This window comes from Aedes albopictus, unplaced genomic scaffold, assembly GCF_035046485.1.
Source record: "Aedes albopictus strain Foshan unplaced genomic scaffold, AalbF5 HiC_scaffold_818, whole genome shotgun sequence".
NCBI lineage: Eukaryota > Metazoa > Arthropoda > Insecta > Diptera > Culicidae > Aedes > Aedes albopictus.
In genome coordinates, this window is record NW_026917663.1 from 1 (window position 1) to 14,785 (window position 14,785).

A 14,785-nucleotide genomic window follows, 5' to 3' on the forward strand; every position below is an offset into this window, starting at 1 on the left:
ACTTTTATATTTTTCCTGAAAGCCTATTTGGAAGACGGATTTTTTGAGACGAAAATATTTTGAGATTTTATGGTTATTGTTGAATTATTTCTATTTGATTTTTTTTTCATAGGAAATTTTGTTTTTCGTGTAATTTTGAGAAAACAAATTTTAGAGTGTATTCAATTCCCTTAAACTATTTTACTATGATAGTATGGTTTGGGAAAAATTTAAAATATGTAAATTGAAGCGATTTAATACAAAATATACAATGACTTCTGAAAGGTGACTAAAACATCAATTTTTCAATGATTTTTAATAAACGGTGATAAGCTTCAAAAGACACCAAAAACCATTTTGAGATATACAGAATAGTTCTAAATATTAGCCAAAAATATAAAAAATTTGATTGTCCACGATACAAAAATTACAAAAAATGCTCAAACTATACCCCGTCTAAAGGCGGGGTTGGGTATTAGAGGGTTAAACTCAATTTTGAGTTCTTTTTCATCTCCCTTTTCATGCGCTCTTTCTATTGTTGTCAGAGAGTGAAGAGAGAAACACCCCAACTTTTGCAGTTCCGTGCGTCAAGCCAACACTGAGTTTCTAGCACAGTACTCAAATTTGAGTGAATACAACCTAGTCAAAATTTCGGTTGGGAAAAAAAAAACTTAAAATTAGGTATTTTTTCACATAGTGGTTTCGCAGCGCGGTGTCACAAACACTAATGCAAATCTACTGGTTGAAAATATGCCCATTTGATTTTGCCGGGAACAGCTGATCTTTGTTTACTATTTTCAACCAGTAACTCAGGTAGTGTTCGTGTAATGCAGCGTGTACGTACACGCAACACCACTAAAAGCAGAAACCACTATGGAAGCAAGCGGGAACAACCCAACAAAAACATCGATTCCATCAACTCAAAATTGGCTTGACGCACGCAACCCCGAAGTTGAGTGGAAAAAACTCACTTTTGGGTAGTTTCGTCTCTCCGTGTACGAAACGAACTTGCACGGAACTACAAATCAACCCAAATTTAAGTTGTTTTGACGCAATCCCGGTCTTCCGTGGAATAACTCAAATTTGCGTCAAACAGCGAAAGTGGTGAGTGAGTAGTTCTCGTTTGAGAGCGGCAAAAAAATTAACCCACTGGTAAGTTATTTTCACCAAACGGAGGCCTCAAATGACGCAAATTTGGGTTAACTCAAGAAAACCCAAATTTGGCTTCTTCCACGGAAGAGCAGCGGATGCGTCGGTGCTTCTCTCTTTGTTTTTGACAACATTGCGGTGGGGCGAGGGAGAAAACAACCCAACTTTGAGTTAAAACTAAAAGCAGTTTAGCCAAATTTGAGTTTTTAAAACTTATTATTTGGGTTTTAATATTTTTCCGTGTGATATAAATACGCTATAGGATTATCACGTTCCGTTCCGTATATTTGGGTTGTTTAGTGAATAAAATATTGCTATTTTCTGTAGCCTAATCGAATAAAATATTGCTATTTTCTGTAGCCTAATCGAAAGATTTAATTTTTATGAGTATAACGTGATTTTATTGGATTCCAATACTTTTGTTTTGATGGTCAAATTAACAAAACAATTTTAATTTTCGTGGATAGAATGACAGTTCAATCGATGAAATGACAGTTCAACCCGAACAAAAAATTTTCCCCATACAAACTTTAAACGCATTTCAAAAATAGTTCCCGGACTCCAAAAAATATGAAATTTTGGATTTCGACTAATTTTTAGGCGGAGAATCTGATTATGAAATAATCTGGACACCCTTAAAGAACCCAATTCAAAGCCCAATAAATATTAATCTTGTACGAATCTATGAGTTTTATTTGCGAATGAAGAATTTTATATCAAAAACAGATGAATGATAGCAATAAATATATTTTTCATTTGATTTTATCTTATAATAATTATTGAAATACGAACTATAACTTTTATAAACCTCACACATACATTTTATTAATCCTGAACAATAAGTTTGATTTGAGTTTGACCATAGATTTCATTTGTGTCGTATCGAATAATACAAATGGTCCCACACATAACTTTTAAGTCTAATTGCAAAAAATTATGTAGTTTCACATATAAAAGGTATACGGAAATTATCCTCAGTGTAGGATGACGGTCGATTTGTATGGTATATCAAGTAATATAGAACTTGATATAGCCTCTATATCAAGAATCGCTCTATATTACTTGATATAGAGCGCAGTGTGAACGTAGCATAAATTTGTAGCATGTTGAACATCCTAGATATTGCGGAGAAACTTTGATTATGACGCCCGCAATTATAATGTAATTAAATATTAAAAACAACACAAAATCTTACCTTAATTAACCGGTCCAGCCGTTGAATGTTCCATCACAGGTAGTACGCTATTAATTATCTTTTTCGTTTTAAGAAAACGCTTTTTAATGAGTCTGCCGAAGCGGAAGAAGGTTCATCAGCCGTGGAGATGTTGACTGCAAATTCCAAAAAGGTATACATGTCTCTAATTTTGCTTGCTTAATCAATAAAAACTTGTTTTTTTTTCTGCAGTTCAAGGACTTTTTGGGATATTTGAACAGCCGGTCTGATGGGAAAGCCATTATGAAGTATTACGAAGACAATGCAACGCTGACCAACACTTTGCGTAACGAGTTGGCGAAGATGATTGTAATGGACGCAGCGGTGGAGGGACTGGAGATCAATGGAAAATTTTACGATCTGATGAGTAAAAAAATTGCTGCAACTTTCGTAACCGAGAGCCCGGTTAGTTAAAATCTCTTCACAGGCAAATAGATGCAACACTTTACAAGTATTTAATTGTATACGTGGGCTGAAGCCCACATTTAATTTATACCATTTGAAATGGAGCAAACTTTTTACCTAATATTTAGGGAACGTTCAAAAATTACGTCCAACATTTGGGGGAGGGGGGGTCTAGAAAAGTGTGTCAGTACGTGTATTAGGTATAGGAAAATAGCGTGACAGAGGGGGAGGGGGGGTCTAGAAATCCCAAAAAATAATGGACGTAATATTTGAATCTTCCCTTATCGCATGCCATCTTTGTTGGAATTTCTTTTTCCATACATGACACAATTATATAGTTAGTATGTTGTTGCGTCTTTTTGTCTGTGATTGAATACTCCGCATAATCTCATATTCGACTCACTTATGGTTTTTCGCTTGCTGTATGAATTTTAGGAAATTTACTACAAACCTGGCTACACGACACCTGAGGGCGGCAGGATCGGACCTAGCGGAAAGTTGGTTAAAAGGAAGGGAACTGTGCTCCAATCATTGGGCTTGAAAAAACCGATACTGTGCCTACATCAACGGTCATCCATGGTAAGTAAGAGTTGTAGACAAGTCTCGCGCTTAGTGTCATACAGACGATTCTGCAATGATCAATTTTTCTTCATCGATTTCCTCTTCAGTTAATATTATGTTTTCGATTGGAAATAGAAGTGACCACCGGTGCGAAAAATGATTTTTAACCTACTTAGAAGTGTCGCAACTCGATTCGTCTAAGAAAGTGTGACAGTACGTGTATTAGGTATAGGAAAATCTCGAGGAAAATAGCGTGACAGAGAGGGGAGGGGGGTCTAGAAATCCCGAAAAACGATGGACGTAATAAATGAATCTTCCCTAAACGCAAAAAATAATGTTGACAGATAGGTCCTTTTGGAAACGTTCCGTGAGATAGAATCGATAAAAAATGTATTCTTCATGATTGGCAACCCGGCCAACATAGCGGTGGCCGACTTGGTGGCCGATGTTTTATGCTACCAATCAGGAGACCCGCATGCGGCAAGGTAGGCCTACCGCTGATCTTTTGCGAGTGTGTTAGTGTCGACTGGCAACGCGACCTGAAGCCTGGTCGAATCCTGCTTGGATATCGCTTTGTTTTGCCGATGGGGGTGGCCCGCGAAATCGCAGTGTGTTGTTTGGGAAGGCCCGCTCGATGCATGTTAGGTAGGCGTTGTTCGGGTTTGACGTGCCTGCACCCTCCCTGCTACCAATAGAGCTTGCTGACGTTTATTCACCTTTCTCTTTCAAACATGCAGGCGGAATAGGATTTGTTGTCATCAGGAAAAGTTTCCCGATGAAAACAAATCCTATCCCGCCTGCAAGCTTGAAAGCGAGCTTGAAAGAGAGAAGTGAATAAACGTCAGCAAGCTCTAATAACGTCATGTTCTGCTTGTTTATGAATAGCGAATCAAAACAAACGCGGAAAAAACTTTTGGTGGCGGCCGTAATAATCTGAGACGTAATAATCAAAGTAGTAATGGAAATTAATACAGAACTTTTTAAAGATTACCGAGTGTCCTCTAACGAGTTTGCTGGCGGATTTATTGCAGTGTTTCTAGTTGAGATTAAAAAAGTTCCTGAGCATTTTTTTCATTACTGGTGATATTAAATATCCTAATTATTAGGATTGGCTTATAAAGCAGATAAAACGCTAAATATAATACAGTTTTTTCGGGCAAGGTAGGCCGAATTGTTAATTTGTTTTAGGATGGCTAAGTTCTTAGGGAGCGCATTTAAATTACGTCACACAATAATAAGCAATTTAAACCATCCCTCCCCCTATGTTACAATTTTGGAAGGAACCTCTAAAACTTATGTAAGGTTCGTCACATTTTGTTGAACCCTTTAACCCTTTAAAAGCGTGACGTTATTTATGGACACTCCCGTATTACGATATGTACAATTGTTATAACTAAATGAACATTGACTTTCATAATGCTTTTTAGGCGAAGAGCAATTGAGTGCCCGAGACTGGCTAGTATATGGACGATCGCCAATAGAAATGGTACGAACAAACTGGGAAGCGTGTTTCGAGCTACGTCAGGAGGATATCAAGAAAGCGAAAGACCTGTCAGAATTATTCCAGCTTTATCCGATCTTGGCGGACCCAAAAGCGGGATTTCTTGTAATTTTTCTGGTTTATATTGGATGAGCATTGTATTTATATTTTCACTTTATTTATAGATCGAGCTGGACTTCGAAAGGCTGTACCCAGGAGCAACGAGTTCCTTCTACAGTCGATTCCCATTATTGCACAATAAGCTGGATAAGTTAATCTCTTCTGCGGTGACAAAGGACAAAGCATTCCAACCACTTTACGATGCATACAGTCACACATCGGATGGAAACAAAAAGGACTATCTACTTTGCTTGTTGCTGCCATTAATTGTCCAGACAAATTACCGGATTAAGGGTAGTTGGAAGCCGTCCGTGAGAGAAACACAGGAGAGTTTCATTCTGGAAGTAGAGGTAAGTTACAAAATTACAATAATTCGACAAATTTTGAAGAATGAGCAACAAAAAAGTGAATCGCTATAAAACATAAAATAGAAGCGGTTTTTTACTAAACAATAATTAAGGATGACTGCGTGGACATACAAAAGTTCACAGTATTAGGGTACAGTAGACGTTCGGTCGGTGCAAACGGTTTAACTGCAATGCTTTTTAACTGCAAGTCCGGTAAGTGCAACAAATTTGCAGTTATCGCACCGCCAAACGTCAAAATCGTGCGCCATGTTAGCCCTAATGAACAGTCGAATGAATTTTTCGTTCATTTTACGTCAATTGACGGCTTGTTGACACTGTCAGGCGTTGCAGTTATCGGATTTTCGTTCGCTAAGTGAAACGTAAACATGTTGCAGTTATCGAACGTCTACTGTATTTTAACCAATAGTGGACCCCTTTCCTGTTGTTTTCCTTATTTTTCTAGCTCAAACGCATTCTCACCGGTGAACTTCAACCGGGAGACATTCCTAGACACCACTTCCATGTGGAAGCACTACGCTGGAAAGCAATAAATCAAATATTTTAACAAATATGCAAATGTGAACACCCTGTCACCCAATTAGGGTTACCTTAGCATCAAATCATAGCTACAATATGGTCTGACAATAACTTACCGTCAAACGGGCTGACTTGCAACACTCGCTATCTTTTTATTATTTTTATCAAAAACCCATAAAAATCGGTATTTTTCGCACCCGTGAATCACTTGGTATATGATCTTAGCAGTCATCACTATTTATGCTTGTATTCAAATGATTTCGTTGAAAAATCAAAAAATCAAATCGATCCGGTCTAGGGTGTTTTCGGGTGGGAAACATTTTCGACTTCCTGGGCATACTGTATCATTGTGCTTGCTCACAATATATAGTTTCATGCGATGGTAGGCAAAGAAAGTTCTTCAATTAATAACTGTGAAAGTGCTCAAAAAGAACACTAAGTTGAAGTGGCAGTCAAAGTTCCAGTGGGAACGTTTGAGCCAGAAAGAAGAAGATGTCGTTTCCTTATCCAATATGCTGTATAAATTTGCATTTGAATTTAGGCCGATGCAAATATTTAATTTGTTTTATGTAACCCCCCCTTTCCTTGACTTCCTTGGGCATAGAGTATCTTCGTGCCTGCCACACGATATACGCATGCAAAATGGTCATTGGCAGAGGAAGCTCTCAGTTAATAACTGTGGAAGTGCTCCTGAAGGGTTAAACGTAGATTCCATCAGAATAGTAACTAGAATACTTACAGAATACGCCTGATATTAAAAACTAATAATAGCTTGTTGGAAACTGTATTTACATTGAGTGTTGCAAGTCACCCCGCACTACGACTTTCATTAAAAATGACGTTATTTGGCTTTTTCAACAAAGTTGAAGGAATGAATTTCTAGATTTTGTATTAATTCAGGTTTTTTAGAACATCGACCGTCTTGGGAACAGACCAACACAATTGTGCTGGTCCCAATCTGACCCCATAATTTCATAGGTGGGTAGAATAGAAGAAATAAACATAATTTTGTTCTGGAAGATCTTATGTTCAAGATATTCGGCTTTATGTGGTCCGTCCTGAAAGGAATATTAAAACTTGCGATCATTATACGACATTTTTTTGACGTTTGTACGAAATTTGAGCGCAAATGATTACGCGTATGCTTTGCGCCTTACGATTGATATTTGTATGGTATTTTTTAATAGATAACGTACTTTTTGCGTTCTTTGGGAAGTGCTCATTTTTTCCTGATAATCTAGTGATTGATCATTTTAACGTGGTGGCTCCTTAATTATTATTGAAGATTATTGTATCCATTGGCGTATGTGGTAAGCTACATATATCATAAGTGATTTGACATCAGAAAAGTTATCTGGTTATATATCAGGGTAAGTATGTTATATAATATTTATTCGAATATTTTTTACACTTATCTTTTGACGTGCATTTAAGTAACACGTAAGTTAATCTTAGAAAATTTACATTTGTTTTTTTTTAAATAAAGAATGTGTATGTTCTTATATATTTCCGGTTTTTTTGTTGTGTTTATTACCATGAATTTTAACTGCACTAACTTTTCACTCATTGCCTGGAAAGTTTTAATTTCGCATCCTACCATTTAATTGAATCCCAACTAAATATCTTCGGTCTGCTCTAATCTGTATTTTAATTTGTTGTAGTTTTCAATGAGTAGTACTGGGCTCGTATGTTTCCTGTGCCGTCGAAGATACCCGGGGGCGAATGTGTTGATGAAACATTTGTCAAGTATAAGATCTCACCATCTGAATCAGCACAGCCATTTTAAATGCGCCCAAGAAAACTGTGGAAGAGAATATACAAACAGCAGATCTTTTGTACGGCATCTTAAAAAGGAACACCCTCAAAATGTACCAGAGCACTGGAGTTCTCAGAGATTGCATGCAGAACCAGTAGATATTAGGTATGTGCAAAATTCATAGGATCCAACTAATTCGTGTACGATGGTATTCAATTGTACTTTTTTTTTAATTTTTATTTATTTTTTAGTCTTGACGATACTACTGACCACCGCAATGTATCAAATTCGATGCAGCCCGAAGCAGAACAGAATTTTGAAGGTGCTACAAGAGACGAAGATGTTCAACACGATGGTTTTTGGCATGATATAAGAAGGCAGCTTGATGATGATCTACTAACAACAATTCAAAAAACTGGAACAGCATTTGCCATATTTCTGCACAGCTTGCCCAACTATAATCGAGCAATGGTGTTCGAAGTTATCGCTTCCTTCAAAAATATGGTTTTGGAACCTTTGATGTCCGTCGCTTGTGAAGTCATCAAACCAGTCGTTTCAGAAGCAGAACAAGTTCCATTATTGAACGAATTAATGAAAATAACACAGGCGTTTGATGCAGTTAACACAGATCACAAATTGGTTAAGTTATTGAAGGAAGAATGTCATTTCCACATGCCTGTACTCGACGAAGTTAACAGTGAGCTGATCCCTGTGGAAATTGGTAACGATAGCGTAGAATTGTTAGAAAAATCAAAATGCAATGTGTACATCGGATTAGAGAATTTTTTTACCAGTTTTTTCAAGATCGAAGCTAATATTGAGGCATTGCTGGAAAACTATCAGAAAATGACTACTTCTAATGGAAACCTTAACGATAACTTCGTGAAAGGAAAATTCTGGAGGCAAAAAACTGAAAAAAGACCTGGTCAAATTTGCATCCCTTACTTCATTTTTGCTGATTCTTTTGAAATCAACAACCCGCTGGGTTCGAAAGCTGGCAAGCAAGCTCTGACTGGGTTCTACTTGAATTTTCCGAGTTTGCCACGTCACATCCATGGCAAGATTGAAAACATGTTCCTGGTTCAGTTCGTATATTCTGCCATTGAGAAAACTTTCTCCAACGACGCGATCCTAAACACTTTGATCCAGGAAATATCTCGTCTAGAAAAAACACCTGTGAAAATTCAGGTAAAAGGAGAAGATAAGGATATATTCTTCTTATTTGGCGGATTGAGAGGAGACAACTTGGGCTTAAACAGCCTGTTGGACTACAGCAGGTCATTTGTTGCCAACCATCCATGCAGGTAGGAAACGTTCAAGAGACGATCGTCATATATGTATAGTTAGTGATAGTGGTTTATTTTGGTCATTAGTGTTTTAGAATTGTAACAATAATTTTACTCGGTATATAATTGCTGCAATGACCCGATTTTTATCATACTTTTATGTTTCTATTGATTGTTTCAGTAATGTTTGGATTTTATCCGTGCTAGTCTGTCATTTTTCATTATTTTTCATAGACAAACAGACGTAAAACTTTGAACAATTTGCATTTTTGCATGATCAGTGCTAATAAAAATAAAATAATAAAAAACAGTGATAATCACATTGTGTTTGTCCAAGCGCTCACTAGGACAAACAGGAGCTACAACGCTGCGTGATTTTTTTTATCAATGTATATTTTAACACTCAGTTAATTCTACACTCAACTATAGAATATTTTGAATAACTCGTAGAAATCTAAACGATGAACATTGTGGATAGTTCTACGTCTGTTTGTCTATAATGTTCCTGTTACATTGAGATTTTTGAAAGAAAGAGTGGGAATGTACCTATTAAGTTTCTGTTTATGTGTCTAAGTCTTTTGCTCTCTTTGCTATATTCAAATCACCGATGATAAGGAGTTATTAAATCGGGTTATTACTATAAGTTTGTAATAATTACCTTCTAGTTGAATCACAGACAAACAGACGTAACCACACGTGTGTGGTTGAATGAAACAAAACTAATTACAATTATTTTCTATTTATTCAGGATTTGCTCGATGGATCTGGAACATATAAGGGAAAGCGCTGTGGACGAACCTAATCTGTACCGGACCGAAGAAACATATAATCAAGCTTTAGAGATCAATCGCTTTTCGGAAACAGGAATTAAGAAAAATTCAGTTTTTAACAGTATTCCGGACTTTCATATCACCGACCTCAAGATTGTGGATTGCATGCATGACTTTTTCGAAGGATTCGCTCATGATGCTCTCGCTTGCTGCATTCTTCACTTTATTGCAAAAGGATTTTTCTCGCTGTTCACATTGAATCAGCGTGTCCAGCGATATGATTACGACATCAACGAGCGGAAAAGTATTCCGCCAGAAATAAGGCAGGAGAACTTGGACAGCCTAAAACTAAAAATGACCGCAGGACAGATGAAGTGCTTCGTCGACAATATCACCCTGATGATTGGCGACCTAGTACCGGCCGGAGATGAGTGGACATTCCTCATAAATGTCACTAAGGTTGGGTCATGCGTAATGAAACCTTCTTTCACGTCTGAGGAAATTGAAGAGTTTAAACAACTCATTCAACAGACGTTGACCCAGTACAAGGTTCTCTTCAATAAGCATCTTAAACCGAAAGCACATTTTCTGACGCATTACCCGCTCGCAATCGAGTGGATGGGTCCAACTCGATTTACATCAACATTCATACCCGAAATGAAACATAAATACTTTAAAAAAATAGCCACCGTCACATCATCCCGGAAAAATATTGCCTTGACATTGGCGATAAAGGACCAGTTTAAGATGGCCCATAAATTTTTCAAGTGCATCAGTAATTTTGGACCACTGCAGTTGGATGAAGGGACTGGATTTTTCATCAAGCTTGACTGTATTCCTATCCCGAGCGAGCTGATTTCTGACAACAGCTGTTCAATCGTGCGAGTACTAAACTACGTTATGCTTGGGAAAACAAAGATCACTTCTGGGACCATGTTGATCGTCTGGAGTCAGAACAGTGTTTTTAAAGAAGTACGCCATATAATCAAAAACAACAATGAGATAACATTCGTCTGCCATACATATAGTGCCGTACAGTTCGTCGAACATTTAGATGCATATGTAGTTGATCCGCAAAATTTTGTGATCGATAAATGCAGTATTGAAGACATCACACATTCTCCGTCCCATTTACATCACTTGCCAGATGGCCGGAAAGCAATCCGCCTTCGAAATTGATTCCTTATAATGTACAATTGCGGTGTAAGTATTTCGCTGCTTAATGTAAAAGATTTTTTCCCTTTAATTCCCACTATTTGCATCTTTTGAGACACTTTTGACCTTAGTTGAGGTTGAAGTACGTTGTCAAAAGATGCAAATAAATAGTTGGAACTAAAAGAAAAGAACTTACTCGATTTTCTTATCTTTACAGGTATTCCACAGCGCCCGAATTATTGTATAATTAAATAAATGGTTAAAACGGTTTTATATTTTGTTTCTTTTCGAGGGACAGAAAGGCGTCTAGGAAATAAATGTAAAAGGACAATAATGAATTATACCTGGAAATAGTAGTTTACGTAACAAGGTGCAGAATGACGATTTTTACAGCACGAGTCGTACATTTATCCAACGAGGCTTGCCGAGGTGGATAATTACGACGAGTGCTGGAAAAATCGAGTTCTGCGCCTAGTTGCGTACAACGTTTTTTGCAATTTCATAAATTACCCTTGAGGATAGTTTTAAACAAAACGTTTTCACAAACTGCACACTGATGTTCATAAAGATGTTCAAGAAAATCTGATCATAACAGGTTATGCTGTGCAGTTGTCACAATTTTTCAAAACTGCGTCCAGAAAGCATCAATAAGTTGACCAAAACTGAAACCAGTGCTCAAATGGTTCATTACGCAACACAAATCAGTGCTGTAATGAGCCATTACCGCACTGTTAATTTGGTGTGGGAAAGTAGGCCTTTTCCTGACATATTTGGGTGAGGTAAAACAGCCTATTACGATGAGAACTTACAAAAAATTTCTTTCACTGCTTCCTGTGTTTTTGTAATGATTTTATTACTACTAACAATTTATACAATTCAGCCTTGCTTTATTTTATTATATATTTTTTTAATAGAAATCTTTTCTTTTCTATGCAGACGGCGGGCGACATGGAACATAAAATCAGCACGCGTTTGGATTTCCTTAAGGAAAAATTCGAGAACCTTAATTTGCAGCCGCAAATTGTTTCGGTTGGGGCATCGCGGGGAGAGGGGGCGGTGCTCGTTATTTTCGGGGGAGCGGAGTACAAGGCAGACCACATCCTCCATGCCATTTGCATTTGCATGCAAGTGGTATATGTTTTGAATCTCCAGTATGCACCAGACTGCAAGCCCCTCTGGATGTTCTTGCAGGCTCATCTGTTCAAAATCCCAGCGGTAGATCTACCCAAAAGCACCCGCGATTTACTGCGGGCTATTGAGTAGGCCTTTAAGCACAATGATGAATAAATATTGGATCTTTTAAAAAGAACACACAACTAGACCTTCAATCAAACCGGAATCAAATGACAAACATCAGAATTATGAATGCGGCTTCTGTTTCGTCATTCGGGGAAATATCTTTCGGGGTAATATGACACTCGGGGTAATGGTTGTAGGCGTAATTTAATTCAGGGTAATGTTATAGGATCAGGATGTTAATGTGTCATTCGGGGTAATGGTTTTCGGGGTAATTGAATTGAAGGAAATCTAGCGTAACATTTGAAAAGGGCCTATCTGCTTTTTATAAACAAACACGTTTCTTTCGCAGCTGGGCTTCACGCATCTCAATGCCATTAACCTACCATCAGTCGCTTTTTTTTTGGCTTTTTCAACTCCCCCCTCCTATGTCGCACTTTTTGTAAGGGATCTCTGAACTTTTTGTAAGGTTCGTTACATTTTGCTGAACCCCCCTCCCCCCTAAATGCATGACGTAATTTATGGACGCCCCCTATATCTATGGACCATTTTACGAGACGGTTCAGAACAACTGATCGCTCATTTTATGAATGAAAATTTGACAGTATGGAGCCAGGTCATTTTGACAGATCTCACACGAGCAAGAAAAGGTCGGCAAACTGCAAGAAAATTGTTCGTCTCTTTCTTGCATGTGTGTGATCTGCCAAAATGACCTGGCTAATGTCAAACATTTCGAGGTTAGGTTTCGTGGTGGTAATGAAGAATAGACTTTGTTTTTTTTTGCAGCCAGACAAGACAAAAGAAATCTCAAAAAGTGCAGCCAAACGAGCAAAGCTCGTAAGGAGCAAGCAGTGAGACATGACAGAAAACGTGATGCCGTGCGAAAGAGAGCCTGTATTGTTTACGTTCGAATCCACTTTCGAAAGTATTTCGTGTGTATTGCCGTTTACGTCAGCATAATCAAATGAGCGAAAGATTCGAACTAATCAAATTCGATCGAAAGTGGATACATCCGTAAACAAGAATGAGGATGAAATATTATAATCATGAGTACTTCTTGTGATTCCATGAAGGCGAATCATGACTACAGCATGCATGCTTCATAGTATCATGACTCTATGTACGGCATTTTGCTAATAAAACGGGCATCATTATTGACAAATACCAGAATCATAAAAATTACTTCAATATTCAGGAACCTTGTTCATGATTTCAGAGTGCGTGCTTCACGATAACATGACCTTAATTGCCACTTTGCACCAATTAATCCGATAGTATAAATTACAAATACTAGAATCATGCATACTGCTTATGTTTTTATAACATTGGGTAATAAATTTAGAACATGCTTTATGATAACATGACCAGTACTACCATTTTTCGCAAATCGATCCAGTACCATAAATGACAAATACTTGCACCATGAGTAATGCTCAAGCTTTCATAAATTTAGTTCATAGTTTGAGTACGTACTTCATGATAATATGAACCGACTTACCAAATTTCGCTAATAAAACTGGAACCATAAATGACAACTACTAGTTCTATGAATACCGCTTCTGGTTTTATGAATCTAGTTAATAGTTCTGGTATTCATGGGCATGATATCATGACTTAACTTACAAATTTTTGTCAATAAATTTAAAAAACGTAACGCCAAGGTGACGTTACGGCAACATGAGTCATGAAAGTATGACCTTTTTTTGTGGTGTATATTTATAACATGAAAACACACATTTTAAGCGAGATCATGACTCATTTAGCAGGTTTGAAGCAGCGGATTTTTTCCCGTGTAGAAGTTGTAGAGGACGAATTTCAGAGGTTTTACGTTGCTCAGGTCGCATCATTTACTTCCAGATCGTGCTCCTTAGTATAACTTCCACCAACAAAAACTACTTCCCGCAACAACGTGGTGACTCAAAGATATAAAACACCAGACGAAATAAACCAATGAATTTATCAAAATATGAATTTTAGCCATATCTGCAAAGCAAATTTTCTAAAATTCATTCTAATCGTTATAAATAAATTATTTATTTTAATTATTCTGCCAATGACCATTTTGCATGTGTGTATTAGTGTGGGTCATCGGAACCGTTTTCTCAGATCAAAGCTTTTTTGGTTCCGTTTCGGGTCCTGAGTATCTGTGCAAAATTTGAGTACGATCGGTTGCGTCTACACTTTGCGCATTGCAATTGAAATTTGTATGGGATTTTGTATGGGTAAACATACTTTTTTGCATTTTTTCCACAAGTTGAAAAAGTTTGTCTGAAACTTTTTAACCGATACTAAAAAATGATAGCCTAGGATGTTCTGAAAAACATTGTTGAAGACCTCAAAGCGATCCGATGCTTGTGAAAATAGTTATAACCAACGAACCGCATGCATGTGTTTATGTTTTAACATGTAAAGGAATAACAATAGCAACAAAATCATGCTGTTTCGCCAAGCAATGCCAACGCTATAACTTTTTTCATAAGCATCAGATCACTTCGCGGTCTTCGACAAAGTTTTTCAGGACATCCTAGGCTATGTTTCCACTTTATCGGTTGCATGGTTTTAGAAAAATTCGAGCTTGTTGTAAAAGAAATGTAAAAAAGTGTGTTTTCCCATGTAAAATCCCATACAAACTTCAAACGCGATGCGCTAAACGTAGACATAACCGATCATGCCCAAATTTTGCACACTTATTTGGGCCCTGAAATGGAATCAAATAAGCTTTGATCTGATGGGAAACCATTAAGTTTTCCATTCTTCCATATAAACGATGACCCACTCTAGTGTGTATCTG

The 14,785-nt window shown here is 37.3% G+C and overlaps 1 protein-coding gene across 3 annotated transcripts; it reads left to right on the plus strand.

Moving 5' to 3' along the window:
- Positions 1–6: 6 nt before the first annotated feature.
- On the plus strand, positions 7–14,779 carry LOC115266632 (uncharacterized). Of its 3 annotated transcripts, none has more exons than XM_062844064.1 (5): positions 7–2,474; positions 2,534–3,325; positions 4,735–7,712; positions 7,799–8,851; positions 9,582–14,779. In XM_062844064.1, exons 3-5 carry the CDS (start codon positions 7,459–7,461, stop codon positions 10,780–10,782), a joined length of 2,508 nt encoding a protein of 835 aa, XP_062700048.1. In that variant the 5' UTR covers positions 7–2,474; positions 2,534–3,325; positions 4,735–7,458; the 3' UTR covers positions 10,783–14,779. The 3 variants fall into 3 exon arrangements, with proteins under 3 accessions (XP_062700048.1, XP_062700050.1, XP_062700049.1); XM_062844066.1 differs by lacking the exons at positions 7–2,474; positions 2,534–3,325 and adding an exon at positions 4,146–4,468 and having other exon boundaries at positions 9,582–10,806; positions 10,976–14,779; XM_062844065.1 differs by lacking the exons at positions 7–2,474; positions 2,534–3,325 and adding an exon at positions 4,146–4,468 and having other exon boundaries at positions 4,735–4,913; positions 4,973–7,712.
- The last annotated feature ends 6 nt before the right edge of the window (positions 14,780–14,785 follow it).